Raw genomic sequence first — 25,790 nt, forward strand, 5'->3', positions numbered from 1 at the left:
AGAGCATCACATTGGCTTCTTCCCCCCAGCGCCACCATTTAAAACTGTGGCCTCCTGTTCATGATCATTTCTGCTATGCTGTCATACCCCAAGGATGCAAAAGGCTCTTGGGGAGCTGTTGCCCGGGCTTGCGGGCTCTTGCAGGACCATGCTCGGGCATGGTGCATGACTCAGTTCACCTGCAGTGCCAGGGCTGTTGCTGTGTGCTCCTCCTGGCAATAGCTCTGCAATTGCTGCCCAGGCAGTCACTGTCCTCCATCCTCTGCCTGGGCACCTGCAGAGCCTGACCCTGGCTCCTCCCAGGTTACAAAGATCCAGGATCTCTTTCCCAATCTAGGCAGAAAGATTGCCTGGACAGGACAGGGCTTCTCCTACAGGATTGCATGCCTCTGCTTGTAAACAGGCAGGGCAGATAGGAAAGAGTCATCACCAGAATTTGAGACAATGATGGACATCCAGGCACACAGTCCTCTGGACAGTAAACTGCGAAATAGAGGCTGAAGTGTTTTCAGGGTCATTTGGGGATTGTTGGTAGAGGATTTTGGGGACAAAGATCAATACAGCATCAGCAGTGAAAACACTGTGTTGCTCAAAGAGATGATTTTACTGGGGTGGCAGGAAAACAAAGAGAATCAGAGCTGTCACCCATAAGTAGACCTACTCCCATCTGCAATCTGAACTAGCACATATTCATGTCACCATCATTCCAACTCCTCCTTGGCCAGCCTTGTCTTCTCTGAGGTTGCCCTTGCCAGCTGTCCCTTGGGCCATGCATTATTGGGGGCCTTCCCTCCCGTGTCCTGCTTCCTTCCCAAGGAAGGAAGTAGATACTAAACAAAGATGGTATAACAGGATCCATATATAAACTAGAGTCAACATAGAATTCAGTATCACAAGGTACAGCATACAGCAACAGCAAGTACAGTCGTAAATAAGCTTTTCCAAAATAGTAAACCAATTGTCCACCAGATACATCAGTCCATCAGATACAGACAACGCAGTAGCAGAAAAAGGATGCAAAGGAAGATGACAAAAAGCCTGAGACACATCCAAAGAAATCCTGAGCATGTCCTCCTGCATAATGCACGGAGGTTTGGCACCCAGCACTTTGGAAAGGACAAGGCATTCTTGGGAAGGAATCACCAAGGAAGCTTACATCACCAGTGGTCCAGCTGAGTCCTGTGACCTGGCACCCTGACAGCAATCCAGCATGGTCCCTTAATTCTGTGCCTGAAATCACATCTACCACATGTCCACAACACAGATTTTCGCTGGAAAACAAACACCTTGTCCCAGTGTTGAAATGAAATAAGAGCTCCAGATTAAGATAATCCATGTTTCAGAATAAAATAGGGTGCTTTCTTTGGCAGAAAAATAAAATACATCTGGTCTAAATAGAAGTAATCAAGACCTTAGGCTCCTTTTCTCCATGTAAAGCCACTTCCCCAGAAGGTGTGTTCAGATGATGCTATAAAGGGACCCCAAGATGCTCATACCCACACTTTGATTTAGAAATGGCCATACAGAGTTTGCTGCAGTACATGGGCTCCAGCTTGTTGCTCTTCCTGGCAGCAGGTCTGGTTGCTCTCCTTTACTTTGTTACCAGCTTGAAGAAGTCTGTTTGCAGTTTGCCTCCTGGGCCACGTCCTCTTCCTCTGATTGGAAACTTGAATGTGGTGGACCTGAAAAAGCCGTTCCAGTCGCTGACAGAGGTAGGGTCTGAGTGAGCAGGCAGAAGGAAAACGTGCAGTTCCTGGAATGCGAAATACAACTGTGGAAATGGAGATGTGATTGTGTTTGCATTGTGTGGAGGGCAGAAATCATATATTTGGTGTGTAGCCAGGCTGGCAGAGTGACTACCTTTAGAGGTATATATGCACATACATGTATTTATTTATATAAATATAGTACACATATTCTTTCCTTTATACACATGTGAGTGTAGACCCCAACCCTTGCAGTCAGATCCACATTGTTGATATTTTGAGCCCCGCAGAGCCTGCAGGTAGAAGGCTCAGGCTGGACCAGTCTGCTGACAGATACAGGCTGTTTGGCCTGAAGAGATGTCTTGCTGCAGATAAACCTTTCCCACTGAAGGCAGGTAGGAAGGAAGAAAAGGAGAAAGGAAGGAAGGGTACCATCCCCACAGCAGAGGAAATCATAGAATCACAGAATGGTTTGGGTTGGAAGGAACCTTAAAGATCATCTAGTTCCAACACACTGCCATGGGCAGGGACACTTTTCAGTCAAACAGATTGCTCAAGGGCCCATCTAATCTGGCCTTGAACACTTCCAGGGAAATAGGATCATATGCACATTTATTTCCAAAGCTAATTATATCCCTTCAAGGCAAAGCTCAGCTCCACCTCCCCAACCCTTCCTCTGCACACACACACTGCCCAGCATTAGTTAAGACTTGATGCAGGGCTTTTATATGTCTCGGTAACAAATAACTTTTTCTTATGCAGCTCCGTGGATACTTTTATTTCTAAAAGAGGAAAAAAAAGACTTAAGTATTAAAAATCCAGGTGCAATATTTATTTCAGAATGTGTCTGCTGTGCTTCGTTAGGGTGGTGGGGACAAGTCAAGGTGAATTCAGATTTCTTCCGGTTGCTGTAGAAACAGTTGAGATGCCATGAGTGACCTGTCACATAACCCTACATGTGTGCTTACCAGACACTATGATGGGGGAAACCTGCTCTCCAGTAAATTCTCTCAGCCACCTGAAGAGCCATAATGAGGGGGGAGTGCAGACACTGAAATCTTCCAGGCTGTCATAGAAGAAAGGGTATCCTAGGGTGCAAAAGTACAGAATTCCTGTAGCAGTCATGCAGTGTTCACCTGCCTCGATCTACAGTGCAGAGGATTGTGAAGAGCCCAATGATGGGCTTGTGGTCCTGAGCTCCCACCTGATCATGGGTATATTTGAGGGTGCTGGTATGGAAGAACAACTGTTTTGTGGTGGTACCAGGGTATTTAATAATACAAATGTCATGCGAAGGCACCAGACTTATTTCCTATAATCTGCCAAGCAGCTTTTATAGGCTTTCAGACCTGTCACATCCAATACTTGGTGTTGCTAAAAATAAACAAGGTTGATGCCAAGAGTACAGTACTAATGCAATGAAACGACCACAGGAAGGCTAGGAGTCGGCTGCAATTCTCTGCCACTGGCTCTGCCACACACTCTGTGAGCTGCCGGGGATGAAAGAACCAGTGTTAATGTTATCTCCCAAGCCGTCAAACCACCATTTGATGAAAACAAATTCAATTTGCCGGGTGTAATAACAGGAGCTCCTTCTAATCTGAAATTCAATTTCCAGAATGTATCTAATACATAGCAAATGCTAACCCAGGCGCATCGGAAACAAGAAGACATTTGGAGCGGATGGCTTGCAGTGTGTTTAAACCAAGTCTAAAATACAGAGTGAATGATTAGATTGTCAAAGCCACCCTTCTGTGTAACAGATGATTCAGATTTAATTTGCTGTAAAAGCCTAGAGCTCCTCTGATATTATCTATAAGAATCTGCTTCCTAGTTGGATTCAAGTTTCTGGTGGCCAGCAAATAATTCTGCGATGACTGCAACACTACCCACCTTGACATAATTAGAGACAAGTGCTGTCCTGAAAGAAAGACTTATTGTCTAGCTTTGTTTTTGTAGTGTTTGCGGCTTCGGCCTCAAAGATGTATGCACACCCGCTTGCCTCAGGTCACCAGCATTAAAGTAAACAGGCCTGCCTCAGCTGCCTGCTACAGCAGTTTCCAACCAGCCTCCAAATGGTAGTATCACTATGCTGGCCTGTTACTGCAGAACACCACAGGAATGCAGTGGCATTTTATTGACTTCGATAGAAGCAGTGATAGCAGACACCTTGTTGTGCAAACAAGGTGCAAGCAAAGATGCTGGCAATTGATAGCTGTTGCTCATTAGTTGCATTGTAGGAGCACCTGGAGACTTCAGGCAGGGCCAGGAGGCTCCTTTGGGGCTAGAAAGCACCTAGGGTGGCTATTGCTAGCTTTTGGGTCCAGATCTGGTTTAAAATGAACGTATTTATTCACCTTGACAGCTCTCCAAGATACACGGCAATGTCTTCACTGTGCATTTTGGACCCAGGAAAGCTGTGGTACTGGCTGGCTATGAAACCATCAAGGATGCCCTTTTAAATCATGCTGAAGAATTTGGAGAGAGGGCAGAAATACCCATATTTAGGAAAATGACACAAGGAAATGGTAAGTGACCTTTTGGTTGGTTGGGTCTATGTTCATTATATTCTCACAGGCAGGGATTATCAAGCTCTTACAGATTGCTTTTTGTCTATGTAATAGTGTGTCAAGCAGCTTTGGTACCAGTGTGTAAGAAGGCCTTAACAACATTTATTAACCACAGGTAACATAAGGATGTTACACCTTTATTTTAGGCATAGCATTCAGCCATGGAGAGCTATGGAAAACTATGAGAAGATTCACCTTGTCCACACTGCGAGATTTCGGAATGGGAAAGAGAACCATTGAGATACGAATCCTGGAGGAAGTAAATTCCCTTATCAAATATTTTGAATCCTGTCATGGTGAGTGTCAAGACTTACATCCAGAGACAGAAAGAATGTCTAGCAGAACAATAAAAATTAATGAAAGTTTAACTCTAAGTAAATGCTATCTCATGGTTAAAGTTCAGCATATGCTGAAGTAGGTTATTAAACTGAAGCCTTAAAACCTTGAAACTGAGTTCTCTGCTATGCATTCTGGGTGGTGAATGAGGGTATTTTTTGGACTACATTTCCATAGGAAACCAGACTAAAATAAGCATAATCATATTGTCATTTGTTTTCATTGCTTCAAATTCAGGGAAACCATTTGATACAAAAATGATACTCAACAGTGCTGTGTCCAATGTCATCTGCTCTATATTGTTTGGAGAGAGGTTTGAATATGATGATCCTGTATTTCTAACTTTGCTGAAGCTGATGAATGAAAATACTAAGCTGTTGGGCTCCCCTATGGTGCTGGTAAGAGCTTGATTTTATGTTTCAGCCTTTAGTTTTTGGGGGTGTTTGTCCTTCTGGCCTCCCACAGCTTGCTTCTTCAGAACAAGAACATTATCAGCCAGACAGCCAGCCTGTACAGAACACATCTGTGGTTCTGTCTCCACAATACACAGATTCCCAGGCCCCTGTGTGAATCTTATTAGTAAAAGACTAAAGTCTTCACAAAGGAACAATTTTAACCTCTTTGAAGAGCAGAAGCACAGTAAGTCTCTCATATTAAATGGATCCTGACATGCCATCTCAAACCTGTCTCCTTGTATTACACACACCTTTGGTAACTGTCTCTACCTCACCTAGAACCAGGTTTGACAAACTTCTTTTATTTTGGCCACTGAAACTCAATCTTAGCAAACTATCAGATGATATAAGCCTGTTCTCTCCTGACACAAAGCTTCAGCTTTGAACACCGGTGGAGTTGTCTTTGTTAGCCACAGTGAGGTCTGTGGCTGGCTGTAACACCAGACTAGCAAAGCCCCAAAACGACCATGCAAACACAGGTCAGAGTTACACACTTGTGTACAGAGACCATCCCAGAATGAGGCACCAGGTAACAGCTAACAGCTGGTGTTTGTTCAGTTGTCTGGCAGGGCAGCTAGTGGTCTTCTTGAATATGTGCACACCTCTCATGGGTTGACAGGGTGAGACCCCTCCTGGCAGCACGTATGCCCATGCTCCTAGGAACAGCATAGTTGGGTTAGCTTGGTGCCCTGCCTAAATTAATTGGCTTAGAAAACGCCATGTTGACACAGCAATATTGTTTGTGGAGGCGGTCAGTTCAAGTCCTTTCTGCTGCCACAGGATGAGATCTTTTCCTGAAATAAGTACAATGCTCACATTCTCATCCTTCACATCTGAAACCCTGTATCTCAACACCTAAACAGCTGGAAGCCCTCAAAGATTAAGCTGATGATTCTCCTAAAAGTCATGTTGAGGACTCATGCAGAGATATAACAGAGAGAACACACTATTTCTGCAGAAGTTGATATCTGCTTGGACTGTACAAGAGAATGCGGGGGAATTATGGCCTGAAATGTTGGGGCATGGGACAAGGGACGAGCAGTGTGATTTGAGACAGCAGTGTATGTTCAAAATGCCAATTAACAGTAAGACTTCTCTTGCTCCACAGTTATATAATTTCTACCCATCCCTTGGATTTCTCTCTGGAGCTTCCAGGACTGTGCTGCAAAATATCAGTGAACTGAATGCTTTCCTCCAGAAGCAATTCCAGGCACATGAGGAAGAGTTTAATGAAAATAACTTAACAGGCTTTGTTGATGCCTTTCTGATGAAGCAACAACAGGTACATTAAAGCTAAGTCTGAGCCTTTCTGTTCTCTTAGCTCTGTCTTATTGTTAGGACTGACCCTTTGTTTGGGACTGAGAGTGAGTGGAAAGCGAAGTGCAATAAGCAGAACATATCAAAGCTCATACTCACATTGAGCTGTGCCGTGCTCGCTCCATAGCTCCACTGAAACTGCTGGTTACAGGGATCTAGTTGTCTAGATGTCCCATGTACGTGAAATAAGTTACCACTCAGCACACATAAGGAGGAGATCATCCTAAAACTTCCTGTAAGAATAATAAGTGATTAACTTCATTGCAGTAGCTAAATTCCAACTAACCTCCCCTAACCTGCGGATTGCACATACACTTGGGACCAGACAAATTCCACACAGCACAGGCCCTTCTGCTGAGGAAGGCATTTCCACCACTAGATATATAGTTTCCCAGAGCATATAAAGTCACCAAAAGCTAAATTGCAGACAAAATGGTGGCAACACAGTCATATATTGGTATCACTTGCTGTAGAACTTACGGCCATTACCTGTATGTTTTGAAGGAGTCAAAGAAAGGCCAAACTATGTTCAGCAATGGAAACCTGATGTTTTCAACCCTGGACCTCTTTGCTGCTGGGACTGAGACTACTTCTACAACTGTGCGCTGGGGTCTTCTTCTGATGATGAAGTACCCAGAAATTCAGAGTAAGGCTGAGGAGTCCTCTTGTACAATATACTAACACATGCTTAAGGCTTTGGTTGTGGAAGGGAGTGGAACTCATCCGTTGTTGTCCAGAGTAATTATTCTGAGTATTCTGAGAGAGATAACAACCGTTGACTTTACAAAGGAATTTTATTCAGCTGGATTGCAATAAAGCAGCCCAGCCAAGTGGGAGAGGCTGAGGACCAGTCTACAGTTAACAGTAAAGATCCCCCATAGTTATTCACCTGCAGGCTATGGGCTTACGTCACCAAAGGTCTCCTCAAGAGCTGATTCTGATCTGGTTTCTGTTGAAGGTTACGGGGTAACAAAGGTGTGTAATCAGAATCAGGCATGGGATGTACTGTAGTGACTCCAAGCTCCCTTGGCTCAACAACAAACCTGAAAGAACCACACCATGCCCTGATTACACACTTCTGCTCTTCCCAAATACCCCTCAAAATTTTCCATTACTTCACCTTGGCCAAACTGGAGGCAATTTCAGTTGCAAGATAAGAGGGTTATCAGCTTCTTAAACCTTTCCTCCCTCCAAGGAAAGATTCAGGAAGAAATGAACCACGTCATTGAACCAGGAGAGATGCCTAAGTTGGAGGACCGGAAAAAAATGCCTTACACAGATGCAGTGATACATGAAATACAAAGGTTTGCCAATATTGTCCCAATGGGTGTATCACGATCAACTGCTACCGATGTGAATTTCCAAGGCTATGTGATTCCTAAGGTGAGCTTTGAGGCTAGCAGCTTATGCTGCACAAATTCCTTACAGTTTTGTTTAAAGCAGTTAAGAATCAAAATATAAAAATCCAAAGATGCCACGATGGGTGCTACAACCTATGATGCAATCCCTTGTCTTGGATCTAGAGCAGTTGTTACAAACAGGCACTGGACTGTCGTCTGTTACAGCCTTTGAATCCTGAATAACCAGAGACTTTAACTGAATCACGCTGGTTTGAATTTCTTATACCAAATGTGGAACCTCTACTTCAGCATTCATTCATTCCCTTTCTTTAAAGATCTGGCTCTAAGAAGGGACTGTTTTGTGGTCCAAAAAGACAGCAGCAGCTACTGATAGCAGAGAAGCATTCCCCACTTCTATTTGCCATGGCTCAGTCTTATTTGTCTCTTCACATTAGAAAAAACCAAGCAGCTAGCCTTGACTAGGAAAGTGATCTGGTCCAAACAGCTACTGAGAGTTTCTTTGGTCCCTTTCAGGGTACAGAGATTATTCCACTGCTGACCTCTGCTCTGAATGATGAGTTACACTGGAAAACCCCAGATCAGTTCAACCCTTCCCACTTCCTGGATGCCAATGGGAACTTCATTAGGAGAGAAGCGTTTATTCCATTCTCTATAGGTGAGAGGGGTGTGCGTGTACCACCTGGGGCTAGGCAATGGCACAGTTCCCCCTGATTCCAGGCAAATATGAAAGTCAGGGACACAGAACATAGGATAAGGGATTTCTGGCCATTTTTCCTGTTCGCTATCGCTGCAGGTAACCACCTCTTTGGGAGATCCAGGAGACATTGATCTACCCACACTCACTGAATAATTTCACATTATCTATAGGCTTCAGCGAAGTTTGCGACTAAGTCAGTAGCACTTCCAATATACAGGGAGAAGGAAGGAATTTCCTACCTCAGCAGCCTGCTCTTACAGACTGTACATCCCGTTTAAAAGGTCTCAAACATCAACAGTAACAGTCACAGCACTCACCATTTACTTCTCTCCTGCTTGTTTTTAGGACGAAGGGCTTGCGTTGGAGAAGGACTGGCCAAAATGGAGCTATTCCTCTTCTTTGCTGGCTTGCTCCGCAAATTTGTTTTCCAGCCCCCTCCAGGGGTGGATAAGTCAGACCTGGATCTCACTGCTGATGTTGGCTTTACCTTGAACCCCATGCCTCACCTGGTTTGTGCTGTGCCCTATGAATGACCAAACAACATGGAGTTCGAGTAGTGAGCACTTCAAGCTTGAAAGCAAATGTAGTTAAGGGGAAAAAGCTGTTTGTACCTGAGCTTTAGGGAAAGGAAGACACCGGGCACTGCTCTTTTTCTCTCATTCATGCCATTCTTTCCAACAGCTTTTGTGGTGTCTGTCTAATGCAGATCCTTCAGACACCCCTGAGTACTGCTCTCAGAAACTGTGATTCATTCCGAGAAGAGAGCATCAGCGATGCAGTTTTCAGGGCTGTCTGAAAGAATGAAATGGCTTCAAGGCTCCTCTATGTAACCCATCAGAGGCTCTCCCCTAAGAACCTCCATGGGGAATTTCTCAGCCTGAAGTCCAAGCTTCAGGCTGAGAAAATCAGCAGAGCTGGTTTTTGATGACCCTGCTGGAGACAACAGACACTAAATGGATCTAGAAATCTCCCTAGTACAGTTGTTCAGCTGAGCTTCAGACTGAGTTTCCATTGTGCGATACAGCCTGCCTTATCTTTATTACAGAGTCCCAGACACAAGGGTGTAACATGGGCTGATGCCAAGAGCCAGGCATGGGACAGTTATCAGAAAACATCTAAGTGGTTTGGGAAGTGGGTTCATTCCAACTCACACTAGGCACTTTATGCTGAAGAGCCTATTTATGATGGGGCCAATCTAGCAGCTTTCTGCATCCGCTGAGAAAGGCATTTCTACAACTCCCTCACCTCTCCTGGCTTCATGCTGGCTCTGGCACTTGTCTGACCCCTTACTGGGCCATCTTAGACCCCTAAACTGGCAGAAAATGACTGGCCAAACAAAGCGAAGAGTTTCTGAATCAACATGGCTAAAGCTGGACACAAGGCCAAGGCAGTGTGAAGGTGATGCAGCCTGGGGCTGGGCAGCAGGACTTGCCACACTCCTGTCAGAGAGCTGCGGGAGTCTCAGCCTTCTTCTCCATTTGCACCTTAGAAGCTGTAGCTGCTCTCTAGACCCTCTCTACCCTCCACAGAGAGAGAGAGAGGATCCTTCAATGGGTGATTCACCTACCATAAGGTCTCAATTGCTCACTCTCTCTACTGACTGCAGGGTGAACCATCATTTACAGGCTCCCAATTCAAACTTCAGTCTCATGTATCAGGTGTGTTAGGATGAATAAGGACAGTATTTTCCACTTAACTGAAAATACAGCTTCAAATCTTTAGAAAATGCTGCTGTCTTCAGCTCTAGACCAGGTACACAGAGGCTGTGCATCTGGTGTAGAGCTACAGACAGCCAGCAACTTCAAGCTGTCTTCCTCTTTAGACATTCCTTGTGTCAGGGATAGGCAGCAAGGTCTCCAGGCAGAGTAACAGATCAGCCTGCACCACTGAGCATGTCACTGCCATGGGCTCCCAAGGAAATTACATGTGCTCAGCACACAGCAGGAGCAGGCCTGTTGCAGTAAGAACTGCAAGTGAGATTTTGGGGCTTGAAGAATGTGCTTTGGCCACTTTCATAGGAACTGAAGTTACAAATTCTGAGCTGGTAATATTCACATTCTGCCAGCAGAGATCCTGCATCACTGTCACAGATAATAGGATTTTGAATGTAGTCGCTGTGAAAACAGTTGTAAAACTGGTAATAGAGACTGGAAAAAGAAGCAGGATAGGCTTTGTTACCAAGTCATTCACCTGTACCATTAACTTGTCCTGTGGGGTCTCTGCAGAAAGCTGGCGACACCCCAGCGACTGTGGCTGTCCTAAAGCAACTGTTTGATTACCACAATTCATGATTTATTTCATGTAACAGCTATCAGGAGTAGGAACACCTACCTGTACCCAAAAGGCTACACCAGTTGAGGGAATCATGATACACGTGTGAGATCTGAATAGTGGTGCAGGTACAAGAGCAGAGGCTGCTTTGTGTGCTGTGAAACAAGGAGGAAACCACAGGTGGGTTAGGGAGCAGTGAGTCACTGAAGATGCTTTTGTGCTGGTTGAAGCAAGAAAGACAGGCTGGGATGAAAAGAAAAAAAGGGAGAAACAGAGACTGAGGGGGCAGGTATGGTTAATATATAACATAAAACTAAAGCTGCTGTCACCTAAGGCTGATCTATGCTGCAAATGGAAGGAAAGAAAGGAGAAAGAGAATATGAAGGGATGGCAAAATGTGGCAGTCTTTGGCTAAGACACAGACTCTTCACACTAGCTTTAGTTCATGTAATTAAAGGCAGCACTCTAATAGTTGCACTGTACCTTGTACTGGTACTGGTATTGCAGTGGTATTGCACTTGTACATGCATTGTACCTACCACAGTGCTAGCCCCAGCTTCTGGTCACATCTCAAGGAGTCTGTAACTCTTGCTTATGTTTGTTTTGCTGTTGCTCTATTTGCAGCGTAACTACTGCAAGCTTGATCTTATCTCCTACTTAATAAATGAATATTTTGCTCTGTTGCTGTTGATCTATCTGTTGTTGCAGGATGAACTTGATTTGGGGTCAAACTGATAAAGCTGGGCTGCACTACCTTTAATACACCCATTCTAGACAGGGATCCCTGGCAACATGCAGCCAGGACACATTTAGCAATGCAAAGAGTAAGCAATACTCACAGCTACAAAGAGCTCAAAGGAAATAATTGGATGTCCAGTCCCAGAAAATCACAACTGCTGTCTGAGACAGGATGTGGCTCTGGATGGGTCTTCGCTGTGGCCTCTTACAGCAATTCTTATGGCTCCTGCCCTTGCTTAGAAGGAACTCATCACGGTAACAGCCAGCAGGAGTTATCTGAGGCTGAGGTTGCAGATGCACTGCTGGTCAAGAATGGGACTGACAGGGAAGGCGCAGAGATTTGGGGTGATTTAAGTTAATTTAAAGGATGCAGGGCTGGTGCTTTACTGGTTGGCTCTCCCCAGGCTGGCTAACTGGCAGCACAGGTTGCTGGATGATGCCCATGCTCTATGTCCTCACCACCACTGGCTTCACATGTTGTGGCAGGAGATTGCCATGTGGGCACAAGGGATGGAAGACAAGCCGGACAACTTGGCTGCAAGCACCCTCAGGGTCCTGGCTGCCCCAGGAATGCACCCAGAGCAGTGTCAGCTCCTGGCAGGTGCTTTGTGCTCAGCTCTGTGTGCTCAGGCAGGGGAGCACGTAGCAGCGCAGCTCCGGAGTGAAACACGTACCAGACACATTATTGAGACAGGAATTTCTTGTCACTGCAAGAGCTTTACTTACCTTTGTCATTTTAATGCATTGCACTCAGAGCCTGGTTTAAAAAAAAACCCAATACGCTCCCCCCTGGCTTTTCAGAGATAATTTAAGTCTCTTTCTGAAAGGCCCTTTTATGATTACAGCAGCTTCCAGGGCAAGGATGAAATAGCAGGAGAGCAGCACGTAACTTTTGCACTGCAGGGCGCTGCCAGTGAAACAAAACCCTGCAGGAACAAACATTTTGCACAGGGCACAAAGCATAATATTCCATCGCAAGTTCTCATCGCGGTGCCCACGTTCTGCATCCTGTGCCAGCCCTGATCCTTCTTGCCTGTCTTTACAGCCCCTCTGCCTCTCTGTGCACTAGAGCAGGCAGGTTGAGTCATCCTTGGCATGCTCTGGGGGAAACCGTTGCCTCCAGCCCATTTCTTGGAAACTAATAAAAAAAATATCCCAGAAATGTTGCGACACACGAGCTTCTTCTGCTTCTGGGTGTCTCTTGTGCTGTTACATCTCCACACTGCTCAGGCAACTCCAGTGTGCAACCCAGCAGCCGTTTGCTCTGGGACTGTGCTAACCATTGCTATGTCTCACTTTACATTAGGTCCACTTCCCTCCCTAATTTTGCATTTGCTTAGGACCCATTTTCGCTGAATAATGGCCTTTATATGATCTAACCTTTGGACAAATGCACCTTTAACCTTGCACTTCCTGATCATGTAAGACAGCTCTTTCTTCCCTGAACAATCTTATTCCATCGACTGTTTTTTCTCAATGTCTTCCTGAAAACCACTATTCAACCAGGCAGATCTCAATTCTTTCCATATAGGATTTAAACCTTTATGAGGGATGCAAGCTCCAGGTGTTTAGCATCTTTAATTTAAAATCATTCCCTTCTTCTCTCTTGTTCTCCTTCTGAAGCCTAACAGGTCATCTGGTTTCATTAACTTCATCAACTTCTTCCCTCTGTTTCTTAGGAGCTGCTCTTGCAAAAGGAAAAATCTTCCCCAAAGTTTCAAATCTAATTTTGTCTTTCCATTCCACTCCTGAATCCACTCATGATCACTTGATCCAAGCTAATTTTCCATGGCTAGCTATTACACGTCCTCTCTTTCAGACACAAAGTCTGAAAACCCATCCCTTCTGGGTAGTTCAGAGCTGACTTTATGAAGAACCTCCAGGGATACATGGGCTTTACCATCATTAACAACCTTTGTTCTCCATTTGACATCAAGAAAGCTGAAGTCTCCCATAACAATACTAATTTTGTCTTTAGTAACATGGAGATCTCAAATCCTCCCCAAGTCTAAACCTGGAAATTTCTAATAGGATTCAAGGAAACCTTTTTATTTCTCAGTGTCAGTGGCGTGTTTGGAGGATCACTAATGTGCTGCTAATGAAGGACCCAGAGGTCTCAGGGGAGGAGGAGGTTATAGAAGAACGCCAAGCACCTTTTCCCATGTATGTTCCTGCACACACATGCATGGGTTTGTAATTTGAAACTCTCTTTACTTCTGGACAGGCTTTACAAACTGCTTAGACCACATTCTCTGAGGTGTTTAAAGAGGGTGGAGTATGCAGTATTTATTTAGGTACTCTACAAACCTTAATAAGAATCGAGTGCTTGTAGCGATCGCAGAGAGCAAACAGAGAGCCAGCTGGCAGAAACTGAACAGTGCCACTGCATTTTTATTGCTTCTAGCTCCCCCAAAACAGATTATTGCTAAAATAATTATGTCTTTTTTCATTTCATTTATCTCTGATCCTACATTAATTTCTCTGCTGTGTGCAGCAGTATTATTAGCTGTAGTCTATTTTTCAACTGGCTATAAAAATTCTGCTTTCAAATTTCCTCCTGGTCCAACTCCTCTTCCGATCATTGGTAACCTGCACTTGGTGGACATTAGAAGGCAAGATAAATCACTAATGAAGGTAGGACAATAACCCCCAAACCCAGACCCTTATAGATTTTTAAAGCTGCCTGGGACGTATCAGTGAGAAGTTTTTGTCTTTTTAAATCCAAACTAAACTGTAAAGGTGTGAAAACTGCTTTATAACATTTTTCTAGGCTTCTTCTAGCCAGTGTCTGTGTTGATGCGATGTCATTTATGAGCGATCACCCATTAAAAAAAGACCTTTGGGTAATATGGGATTTCTTCATGTAATTGTGATGATGTACACGAAGTATATAATGCTTGCGGGAGTTCAACTATTAATTTGACAGCTCGGACACTCGAAAATCTTTTAAAGCATTAGGATATAACTAACATGAAATGAAATCGCTTCCCTCTCCTCCGCCCTGGAGAACTGGCAAGTGAAATTCTACAATGCAGTGAACCCAAAACTGCTTCGGAGAGGGCCAAATGCAGATGCCTCATGCAAAATCCACTTCCTTCTTGGTGAATTGGATACGCGTTAAAATCTGGATGTCAGTATGAGAAGAGGGATGGAAAAGCTGTGCTGAGGAACCAGAATGAATAGCCTGTAAGCTCTTCTACTAACCTGTAATTAAGACAACTCACCCAGCTTATGGTGGTAAGCTGTTCTCCTGTGCAAGATGAGGCTGGCACAGCCCGGGGTGCTTGTGTCAGGTTCTTAAGGGCTCTCCCCTTGATTCAGCAGACAGCACCAGCAGGGATCGACCTGCACCGGGGTCAGGGAGAGAGTGAGCAAACAGACAGCAGCAGTTCACGACGAGGCGTCGACACGGCTCCCGTAATGCTGGTGCTCAGCAAACACTGGTGTGTCTATAGGAGCAGCCGGGTGGTGGGAGAGTTCTGCTGCAGGGTGAGGCTCCCAACACCTGGTGCTGTTATGGGCAATGTCAGGGCTGGGGTCAGTTTACCCAGCGGGGCTTGGCAGACGTTGCCGCAGCCTCTGAACGGCGGTTTGGAATTACCTCTGCATGCTTTCATCACCTGCTAGGCTCTATTGGGTATTGCCTACGTTTGCATTTACTTTGGGATTACTCCAAACGGGTTATCCCTCCATCTCACCCCACAGAGAGCAAAAAATGGTGATGGTATAAAGCAGCAAGCACCAGGGTTTGTTGGTGCCTGCATCCTGATGGGGTGCTCCCCTCATCCCTGAGGAAGCTGCCAGAAGAACCGGCACAGGCTGAGGCTGCACGTATACACTGTGTGTTTGCTTAGACAGCAGATCCAGACTGTGGCTTCCTATCACCTTGCTCCAGCCCAGCCCAGCCTCTTCTCAGCTGTCCCTGAATGCTGTTTTCAAGCTGCCAAGACACAGGCACACACATCAGTCCCTGTGGAGCATGGATTCCCCCATCAGCCTGTCTCGCTCTGCTGCGGACCCCTTTCCTGGGCTAAGAGGAGTGGGAACCAGGGCACAGCAAGCGGCTCCGGGGACACATGTAGGACATGTCAGTGGGACTGCGTGCTCCTGGAGGGGTTTTCAGCTCCCTGAGGCATTGTGTTGCCTTTGAAAACCAGCCAGCAAGGCACAGTGAAAGAATCTTTCTGTGATATGGCAAAGATACACCCAGAGCCTTTTCAGTGCGAAACGAGCATCACTTTGTGTACAGGCACGGGGAAAGCCAGCAGTTCGGGCAGCCTCCTGCTTGCTTTCATCACCTGCTAGGTGCTCCTGCTGTGGGTTTCCCTGCTATGCTCAGCTGAGCTGTAGGTATCAAAGCCAGGTATCCAGGGCAAACTAAACACCCAGCATGCGGCAAACGGTTCCTCTGGTCTAATAGCAGGGATGCAGGAGTGCTTTGGTACAAAAGGAGCATTATACCAGAGCTTTCCTGTGCGACATCATCATTATCTGCACTGAAATGTCTTCTCTGGTTTGCCAACTTGTGTTGCCATTTGAGGTCCAGTTTTAACTGTAGGTGTTTTGCTTGGGTTGTTCTTTTTTTTGTTTGTTTTCATTATTTTGTCTTTAAGAGCAAAACCAGATTAATCATGCACTGATGGGGGTGGGGGTTCTTTGATGGCAAGAATCTTAAAATCTACACGGATGCTGGCCAGGTATGCACACAAAATGCATTGGGTTTGACTGTGATGAGCTTTAGCTCACAGGCACCATTCTGCAGGTGGTGGCTCCACAGCCATTCCTTGCAGGACGCCAAGATGTAATGTCAGAAAAGCAGCAACTGATGCAATATCAGAATGCAGATGCAATTCTGATGTAATATCAGAAAGGAACAGTTGCTTGCCCCATGCATGCTCCTTCCCTTCCTGACCATCACAGCTCACCTCTTTTTCAGCTTGCAGAAAAATATGGCCCCATCTACACCCTCCACTTTGGGTTCCAGAAAGTCGTGGTCCTGACCGGGTATGAAGTTGTGCGGGAGGCGCTTGTGAACTACACAGAGGAGTTTGTAGACAGACCATCCATCCCAATATTTGACCAAATTCAGAACGGAAAAGGTACTAGAGCAATGAGTGAGGGTGGGTGGGAGGTGTTGCTTAGTGCCAGCGTAACTCTGCATCCCAGAAGCCCGGCTTTCAAACATCCCCCTTGGACCCTTCTGAAGCCAAGCAGAATGAAAAAATTTGGCTTTCCTCACTTCCATGCAATGCCTCCTTGCTTTTCATCATTGTTGCTAATCCATGTCCTAACCATTTGAGGGTGAGGAGTGGGATTTTTAAAGGCACTGGTAATTTTGGGGTTAATTTCCATCAGATATCAATGAGAGCGGAATTTACAAACCTTCCCTGTGGTTTCAGGGGACTTCAGAGTAACTGGTTTGGCTGTTTGGAGCTGTAGCGCTTTTCCCTTTCTCCCAATGCCAGATGCCACAATTTGGGACATCATCAGGCCCCTGCATCTTGCCTCTTCACAAAGGCTCTTGTGGATCAACATTAAACAGGCTCAGGCAGAAGCAACTGGCTGAGGCTGGAAATTCACCCCCACAAACAACCCCATAGTTTTTCCAAGGCAACTCCCCATCCCTGAGTATTTCAGAGGACTTTCTGCCTTGATTTTCCATCCTCTGCTTCAGCTGTGGCTCTAACTTTGAGCATCTACATGGCAGCTTTATATGCTGGTTACGGGCTGAAGTTGGGATTACAATTAGAAATTAAATTACCCAGCCATAATGTCAATAGATTAATTTATCGCTACATAAAGGAATTGATGGGGAGAAAAGCATTTTTCAGAGCTGATTTACACGTAAAATATCCTTGGGGTAGACTGGCAGTATTGCACTATAAATCATTTCACACTTACCTTCTCAGTCCAGGTCTGAGCTGCTTAGAGGTGGAAATTCACAGAGGTGAAGTAACGATGGTCACAAATATTCCCAGGAAGCATCTTTTCTTCAGAAAATGCCCATTTGTTGACTCTGAGGCTGCAGAAAAGGGATGATCCAGATGAAATGGCATCAATTACAGAAGAATTTAGAACCAAATTCGCTTTGCCATTTTTAGAGCAAGAAGTTTTGCTTTCCAAATGGAAACTACACTGCTCGAAAACAGTGTTTATTCTACAGAAAGCAAACACGTTTAAAAACCTTGCAGCCAAGATGAAGGTGTGAAGTGCTGGAATCCAGCTTTTTGATTGGCACAATCTGAGATAGTGCTTAGATTATATTAACCTAAGTTTTTCTTATACCATTTCCAGCACCCTGATGGGATGAAATACCCATCCCTGCTTTGTGGTGTTAGAGATCATCAAGGCATGAACTCAGAAACCTCCACAAAATGATAGTAATATTGTCATTGCTGAAAACACTGTGCTACTGGGAATCTCAATAGAAGAGTTCAGCACTGAGGGCTGTGGAGATTGAATTATCCCATTCCACATTGATAAAATACCTTTATGACTGGAACAGGACAAAGGATAAGCTTCAAAGATACAAGGTTGTTGCTTGAGGCCTGAGACTTGCAGCCAAACGGGGTCAGAAATGTTGCAGGACTGACTGAGACCTACATCTCTCCCCAGCTCTACAGCCAAACCGTACTGGTTTGAAAGCCATACCTGCTTATCTTGCACACAAGGAGAGGGCTGGGGCAAACTGGTTTGGGTGGGAGCTTGTTTTTCCCAAACTACAGGCTCAGTGAGACTGGGAGAATGGAGGTGAGAGGATACAGGGATGCGGCACACAGAAATGGGAGACCCTTAGTCCCTAAATCCATGGGAAACTGGGCAGCAGAAACACTTGTGGAGATCCCTCCTCATCCGGTCCCCTGCTTTGTTTCGTTTGGTGGGGCTCCTCTGTGTGTGAGCCCAGTGCAATGTCTCATGGCCCCCCAGGTTTGTTCTTCTCTATTGGGGAGCTGTGGAGAACAACGCGGAGATTCACGGTATCCAGCATGCGCAACCTCGGCATGGGGAAGAAAACGATAGAAGGGAGAATTTTTGAGGAGCTTCACTTCCTTATTGAGATGATCAAATCCTTCAAAGGTGAGCTGCAGACCATCCCAGTGCTGTACAGCCTCATACACGTCACTGCTGCTGCAACATCTCACTAATATTTGCATTCTCCTCCCATTGTAGGGGAACCTTTTAGCTTGACCTCCTTCAACTGTGCTCCAATCAACGTCACCTTTGTCATGCTGTTTGGTGAGAGGTTTGAATATAAGGACCCGACATTTATCACTCTCCTAAGACTCATAGATGAAGTTATGATTCTTCTGGGATCTCCATATTTGAACGTAAGCAACCTGTCCCACAGAGTAACATTCTTTTACACAGACACATTACATTTGTGAGCAACACAAACCATAGGCTTTAGTTCAGCAGTTTTCAAGTGTTCAGAACCATTACACCTAAAATGTGACAGTCCTCCAGATACCACCCTGGTCACCACAAATGTGTTGCCAGATTACCCTTTCTACTCTGCTTTTGAACCATCTGTGCAGAGCTAAAATGAGAACTGAACTATGACTAGTTTAGCTGGTTTTGCCTTTTCAACGTAATTGCATCACCTAGGCTTTGCCTTTGCTGTGTTTTCTGTGTGTCTTTTCTATAAAGACACATTCAGTGTGGATGTCTACGTGAATGACATTTCACAGACCGCATGAATATGCTTCCTTGGAGAGTGCCAGGAAAAACTTTGCTTATCTTCAAACTATCATACCCAGTCCTTCATAACTGATGCTGGAAAAAACTAACTAGTCTCATAGTGATCTAAACTGGCTGGTGGCCACAAACACTGAAGTCCCAACTCTGTTGAGAGGCTGTCCTCTTACAGGTTAACCTGGTACCAGCAACAGCATAAAAGCTTAAAATTAAGTAGTACTAAATAAAGGCTCAAAGGTCAATAAGCAAAGCCTTCCCCTATGAAAATCTGCCTGGGAAGTCCCTGGGATGCTAAGATACTACTACATGACAAAACTCAACTGATACGTCATGCCTTAGGGAGAAACTGTTTCAGCATGCTGATATTTCTACAGACTTAATGCTTCTCTTTCTTAATTCCTCATTAGTATTTCAATTTCTACCCATTCCTGGGGTTTCTTTTCAAAACCCACAAGATCATGCTTGGGAAAATAGAAGATGTACGTGCCATTTTAAGGCAATACATGAAGGCGAGCAGGGAGGATATCAATGAGAACAGCGTGAGGAGCTACATTGATGCACTGATATTCAAGCAACAAGAGGTATTTGCTTAACTCTGTTGACTGTAATGTCTCCTTTGGATTTCCTGGTTAAAACAGTTGCTGAGTCTTGATTTCAGCCATGTCATGTAAACTTCTTGAAATCCATGCCGTTATTCTAGCGGCACTGAAATCAAGCATCAGTCTCTTACAGTTGGTGTAATTTACTGTTGGGATTTTTCTACCAAAATTACCATATGAAAGCCACTGTCTCAGTCCACTCTTGAAATAGCAGCACTAATAATATGAGATCAACTCCTTTTTCCTAGTAGAAAATGCATGAATTCATGTGAAAGCTGGCTCTGCCTTTCTTTTTAAGACAACAAATCAATTAATCATTGATACTGTTGCTCCAAGACAAATTACAGACTAAGTATTTGAATGATAAATCATCAGTACAGTCTTAGTCCTGCCCTGCATCTAACCTTAGTAGAGACTCGGCAGTTTCACACATCAGTTGATTTCATTCAACACAAAAAATTTGGGCTCTGAGTTTTTCCTTCTTTCAAAATGGCTCTAGGCCAAACTTAGTGTTTGCACTGAGTGTTCCACCCAGCTATGTGGAGGAAGGGTCAGTATAGTCCTAAATAGCCTGAAGGTCATTTTAAACATTGTTAGGGATTCAAACCTGCCTTTGGGCAGGAGGAGTCCTTAAGAGTTAGGATTAGCTGAATCTCCTTCTGCAAAGGGGATAGACAGGGCTCTTTCCAAACCCATGAGGCTGAGTCCATGAACAGCATCTGGTCCTGGGCTCCAGCCTGCTTCTGGGTGGAGACGGATGCTGAACCAAAACTCCACTCCAAAGCTTCCATCTTTGATGAATGATTTGCATTCAAGATCAGGTCCATTTTATCACCTGGTTCACAAACACAAGATCATAGTTAACACTGTCATAGGCTATGCAGAATTTCCCAAGCTAAGAGTGAAGATGGCTTTAAGACCATTCTTACCACTTGTGTTTTTCAAGGAGAAAAACAAGAAAGACAGCCTCTTCCATGATGACAACTTAATGGCATCCATACTCGACCTGGTCATGGCAGGAACAGAGACCATAGCCACAACGCTCCAGTGGGCCATCCTGCTGATGATGAAATACCCAGAGATTCAAAGTGAGCTCCTTTCACCTACACTTTATCTGTGGCATGGCTGAGATGAGGAGGGGTGAGGATTCAGATCCACAAAAGCTCTTTCACCTTAAGAGCTGAATCCCATCTCTTTAATTGTTATGAATTCCTGATGTAATTAGATGTTGATCAAAGTCACAACAAAATAGTCCCTTTGCCTTGCTAAGAAAGAGGATGGATGGAGAGTAAAGTATGATGCTGAGGAACCAGCCCATCCATGTGCCTGAACTAGAAATAGAGGGGGTAAACCCAAGCTGATATTTTAAGGAACCCTCTCCCTCCAGACCCTGGAAAAATACGTTTTTCCCCAAACCAGATCCAAGGAGGGAGTTCATTTCCCTGCAGGGGCACATCCACTTTGTTTGTTCCTTCCAGAAAAGGTGCAGGAGGAGATTGGGAGAACCGTCAAAGCTGGAAGCTGGGCCACGTATGAGGATCGGAAGAGCATGCCGTTTACAAATGCAGTGCTACATGAAGTGCAGAGGTTTATCACCCTCCTGCCCCACGTTCCTCGCTGTACTGCTGTTGACACCCACTTTAGGGGCTACTTCCTTCCCAAGGTAGGTAACTGCTCCATCCCGGGAACACATCACCCACCTCATTTTTGCCACTGCCACTACAGACCAATATCTTTAGAGGAAATTACAGGACAGAAGCCCAAAACAGGTGTCCAGAATCATCCCCAGAAGAGTTTCTATACTGACTCTATGACACTGGTATTGTAGAACTATTGCTTCATAGTTCAGTCCGTTCAACTACATGGAATCTAGAGAGACTGGTATCGTAGGACTCGATTCTGGCACTCTCACTTCCTCACTCTACAAGTGACCCTGGTTTACCTCCTTGATGCCATCTGCACAGTGAAGTACTTGCAAGGGAAGTCATTTACAGGATCTGACCCTTTCCTTGAGGTTTTCACAGCACCATGTGGCATTTGGCTGCAGTCCTTGACACTGCTGGGAAAAGCTCACTGACTTCTCTCTTTTCTGACTGATGGGATAAACCCCTCAAGAGCTCTCCACCTACCCCTGGTGGAGCAAATATCCTGGAACACTGAAGTCTCTGCTGCAAAATGAACCAAACCAAAGCATTTCTGCTAACTTTGGTGCTTTCACGTACTTCTCTTCCAGGGTATAATTGTAATCCCATCACTTACTTCAGTGCTGCTGGATAAGACACAATGGGAGACACCACATCAGTTCAACCCTAACCACTTCCTCGATGCTGAAGGGAATTTTGTCAAGAAAGGAGCTTTCCTGCCCTTCTCCACAGGTAACTAACAGGCTGATCTGTACAGAGCTGAGGCTATAGCAGGATCATTTTATTACTATGTACACTAATGGGGCCTTCATGGCTAAGTACTGCCTTTAACTTGGTCAGTAAGCAACCAGGCAACTGAACAGAGGCAACTATTCTGCATCCAGGCAAACGGCTGCTCTCAGAGCACACCTCTCTCACCACTGAAGGCACTGGCTCCCAAGGGTTCAACTGGAGAGAAGAAAGAGATAAACTGCGTCCAAAAGAAGGTGGAACACTGCCTCAAAGCTGTCAGGAGGAGGTGGATAATCAGACAGGACTGGTGGGGCTGCCAGCACAGCTATGCATGGGGTTCCATGAGCTCTCCTGGGAGTGAGGGTACAGTCCAGGGACCCTTAAATCCTATCTTAAGTCAAGTCCCATGTGTGAGTGGGTCTGATGGACAAGGTCTTATCCACTGCCCACCATAGCCAAGGAAGGGAGTCCCAATAAGCCTTGCACCTGGGCTTGGTATTACAGCCAGCAGAGATCCCATACAGGACAGAATACACCAACCCTTATAACTCTCACTATGAAATCTTAACTCTAAGGCCCTGGATTGTTCCCAGAAGTCACCTTGGTCTGTGATTCTTCCAGTGGCACTTTTGAGAGCTGCCAAAAATTCCCAGCAAGACCTGTTCTTTTAGAGGAAGAAGCGCAGCCCTGTGGTTAGGGGAGGTGACCCTGACACTACCCCCACTGTCATTCTGGTCAAGTCACAAACTTTTTCTTTTATTGTTTTGGGTTTTTTTTAATCTTAATTTCACCTTCATTAACATTTTCTTTCTGGAGGCTCATAAACCCAGCTTCCCTGGGACTTAAACTGAGCTAATGGTAGTAACAGTTGTTAGGTATCAGAAATCCTCCCTTGAGCCATCCTAGAAGAAGAAACATCTCTTTCTCCATGCCTTCCTAACAGCCATAAACGCTTCCAAAGGTTGCTCATTTCCAGACATGCCTGCCCCCAGCCAGTGCCCTCCATAGCTGCAGCAGTGTGCATTATGAAAGGGCACAGCTGGATGGAGGAGTCTTGCTGGGAGTTTAACAAACCCCAACACTGCAGGAGGCCCTAAGTGCTATAAAGGGAGGTTTCCTGCAGAATCCTACAAATCCTCCCATGTAGCTTCAAACTTTCCAGCTGTTCCTCTGAAAGGATGGCTTGAAGGAATTCCAGAACATGCTCCAACCCCAGACCCTCAGTAGTGACTTTGGACATTAAGAAGCCAGTCCTTGCTTGTCCAACAGGAGCTGCAACAGTACAGGGACCATCACACAAGGGCTGGGAATCCAGCACAGAGAGAGGGTAGGAAAGAAGAAACATGGTCTTTTCTATAAGTGGGATGTTAGGGTAAATTCCACAGGAAAAGTGAGTTTCAAGCCATTCCACTTTGGGAGGAGGTGGCATTTTTCTGTGAGGCTGCTTTTCAAAGAGAATGGATTAAAGATGCTGAGGGAGTTGGAAGAGCTAAGAAGAGGAGAAGGTACACCATAAATGAATAATAACCCTGTAATATTGCTGTGACTTGCTGCTGCAGGTGGCTGGGTGACAAAAGAGACCAGGCAGGCCCACTGTGCCAGCGTGACTGGGACAGCAACCTTCAGCAACTTGGGTTCCTCTACTCCAAAATATTTCTGGTACATTTAAAGGTGTCACTACTTCTTCCATGACAACATTCCAGATGCTAATATGTGCGTGGCAAACATTGTAGTTTGCTCTTTCCAGCAAGTAAACATGCTGCTTTCATCTGCAGGACGAAGGAACTGCATTGGAGAAAGCCTCGCCAAGATGGAGCTGTTCGTCTTCTTTGTAGGGTTGCTTCAGACATTTACTTTTCAACCCCAGCCAGGAGTTTCAGAGTCTGACTTGGACCTTACTGTCCCCCAGACGACTTTCACATTAAGGCCTCAGCCTCAGGCAACCTGTGCTATCCTGCGTGAATAACCACAGCCTTGCTGAAGAGCAACCCAACAAGTGGGGAAGCTGCTTACACCCAACTTAGCTATGCTAGGACTTGCCATCCCCCATGCTGCCACACCACCCTCTTTCACATCCCCTTCCCGCTGTCTCTATCCACTTCCACTCCAATGTTCTCCGCCATAGGTTGCTGACCCCCTCTTTGCTCCCACACTGTGAAGAGGTGCATATGACTGATTAAAAACCATGATGGTGGTTGACAAATACACACTTCTTCGCAAGAGAGATTGCGCATGGAGCCAAAGAAGGAACCAAGGAAGTGGTCTGGTGAAGGGGATGCAGCCCATGAGTAGTATGTGTGACACCCAGGCTCCCATAGGGAAGAAGTGCAGATCATACTGGCACAGGAATCTGCCCAAAATCCTGGGGAAAGACAAACTGTCCTTTGCTGAAAGCCACAGTGTGTCACACACGTGAACCACCCATGGGTACGTCCTGAACTTTCCCAAATTTCCTAATTATCCATAGCTTCTAGCAAAACCCTGCCAGGCTTGGCCACAAAGTCAAACACTGGGAGTGAAAAAAACAGATCAATTCACACGAATTGAGGACAAAGTTATTTCTGCCTTGGAACAGTGTTCTGAAAGATGCCCCAGAGTCTGCAAACCTGCTTAGATAAGCAAGTACTGCTCCCACCAAGTTCAACACTGCTTCAGAGTCTGAATGAAACAAGATCTACATTTCCAAGTTTGAAGTCTAAATCATAAGGCCACATGAGATTTGCACCAGCAACCGATCACAAAAGGCTAATGATACAGAAAAATAAACTAGACCCATTTCTAATTGCATGTATCCCTGTCTTTCTTAACCTTGTTACATAGGAGCAAACGCTGTTCCTCACTTCAGACCTCCTGGTTAATGTTAAGAGCCAACATCAGCTGTCGATTTGGTGTTTGGGATGGTCTGGCCATTGGAACCAGCCATGCGAACGGTGCCTAATTTGATAGTTTTCTATTGCATGCACTCATGCAAGGAGAATTGGGATCAGGGATTAGGTGAGACCCAATTTTGGTGGTTTTCCTTTCCTCTCTAGCTTTGCCTGGCTGTTGCCCCGGTCTGTAGCACTCTTATCTGCCATCATATTCTGCAATCTTATTCCAGCTGATGCATAGCTCAGACAATTTTTCATCCATTTATCTGCCTGTGAATCGCCACTTCTCCATACGCATTTTCTTATCACATGCTTCATCACGTTGTTTGTTTCCCCCTTCATGGGAACCCAGTAAAATCTGAATCCCACATCTTCATTATATCTCATATGCCTCCCTCCCAACTCTGCATTACACAGAAATACACATGCCATGAAAGGCTGATCCTGAGTGCAGAGTGACAATAAATGTTGTGATGTTGCTTGTATCTCCTGGGTGAAAGGTTATGCATACCCCCATCCTGAGAAAAAACAGCTCAATGGGAGACCCTCCTGCAGAGTGGTTTCTCCAGGGCACAGCTCTCCCTTTGTACTTGGCTATGGGCCACAAGTCAGTCCTGGGGATAGCCTTGGTTTTTCGCTTTTATGTCTTCAGTTCTTGCTTGCAGAGGCTCAATGAAAGGTCGTCATCACAGCTCCACTGATGCTGATGTGATGCTGTGCTCCTCTGCTTAGTGCTTTGGACCCTGAGCCTCCCACCTCTTGCGCTCCTGAAATATTACCTGCTGGCAATATCACTCTTG

The 25,790-nt window shown here is 45.3% G+C and overlaps 2 protein-coding genes and 1 long non-coding RNA gene across 7 annotated transcripts; 2 read left to right on the forward strand and 1 right to left on the reverse strand.

The window, feature by feature from the left end:
• Positions 1–583: 583 nt before the first annotated feature.
• On the reverse strand, positions 584–21,172 carry LOC136016800 (uncharacterized). 5 transcript variants are annotated; one of them, XR_010613702.1, is made up of 8 exons: positions 20,675–21,172; positions 18,103–20,580; positions 17,353–17,473; positions 14,676–14,796; positions 9,054–10,868; positions 8,760–8,965; positions 6,484–6,617; positions 584–2,794 (listed from the first exon to the last, which is right to left on the reverse strand). It is a non-coding gene; the product is annotated as an uncharacterized LOC136016800 (long non-coding RNA). The 5 variants fall into 5 exon arrangements; XR_010613701.1 differs by having other exon boundaries at positions 17,940–20,580; XR_010613704.1 differs by having other exon boundaries at positions 20,353–20,580; positions 20,675–21,165.
• On the forward strand, positions 1,515–11,396 carry LOC136016798 (cytochrome P450 2K1-like). The gene is made up of 9 exons (XM_065684471.1): positions 1,515–1,712; positions 4,072–4,234; positions 4,423–4,572; positions 4,850–5,010; positions 6,176–6,349; positions 6,889–7,030; positions 7,580–7,767; positions 8,259–8,400; positions 8,788–11,396. The coding sequence occupies exons 1-9, from the start codon at positions 1,515–1,517 to the stop codon at positions 8,973–8,975; spliced, it is 1,506 nt and encodes a 501-aa protein (XP_065540543.1). The 3' UTR covers positions 8,976–11,396.
• LOC136016790 (cytochrome P450 2W1-like) lies at positions 13,785–24,902 on the forward strand. The gene is made up of 9 exons (XM_065684447.1): positions 13,785–14,085; positions 16,388–16,550; positions 18,379–18,528; positions 18,622–18,779; positions 19,554–19,727; positions 20,692–20,833; positions 21,224–21,408; positions 21,979–22,120; positions 23,896–24,902. Exons 1-9 carry the CDS (start codon positions 13,888–13,890, stop codon positions 24,084–24,086), a joined length of 1,503 nt encoding a protein of 500 aa, XP_065540519.1. The 5' UTR covers positions 13,785–13,887; the 3' UTR covers positions 24,087–24,902.
• Positions 24,903–25,790: the final 888 nt, after the last annotated feature.

The sequence above is a fragment of the Lathamus discolor genome, chromosome 6 (genome assembly GCF_037157495.1).
Source record: "Lathamus discolor isolate bLatDis1 chromosome 6, bLatDis1.hap1, whole genome shotgun sequence".
Classification (NCBI taxonomy): Eukaryota; Metazoa; Chordata; class Aves; order Psittaciformes; family Psittacidae; genus Lathamus; species Lathamus discolor.

What these genes read in the sequence shown, in the direction of transcription:
- LOC136016798 (XM_065684471.1), top strand. Translation starts at nt 1,515, where the DNA reads ATGGCCATACAGAGTTTGCTGCAGTACATGGGCTCCAGCTTGTTGCTC. An exon ending in TGGGCTCCCCTATGGTGCTG is followed by an intron (nt 5,011 to 6,175) that starts GTAAGAGCTTGA and finishes CTTGCTCCACAG; the next exon opens with TTATATAATTTCTACCCATC. An exon ending in GAAGTACCCAGAAATTCAGA is followed by an intron (nt 7,031 to 7,579) that starts GTAAGGCTGAGG and finishes CCTCCCTCCAAG; the next exon opens with GAAAGATTCAGGAAGAAATG.
- LOC136016790 (XM_065684447.1), top strand. Translation starts at nt 13,888, where the DNA reads ATGTCTTTTTTCATTTCATTTATCTCTGATCCTACATTAATTTCTCTG. An exon ending in AAGATAAATCACTAATGAAG is followed by an intron (nt 14,086 to 16,387) that starts GTAGGACAATAA and finishes CCTCTTTTTCAG; the next exon opens with CTTGCAGAAAAATATGGCCC. An exon ending in TGGGATCTCCATATTTGAAC is followed by an intron (nt 18,780 to 19,553) that starts GTAAGCAACCTG and finishes ATTCCTCATTAG; the next exon opens with TATTTCAATTTCTACCCATT.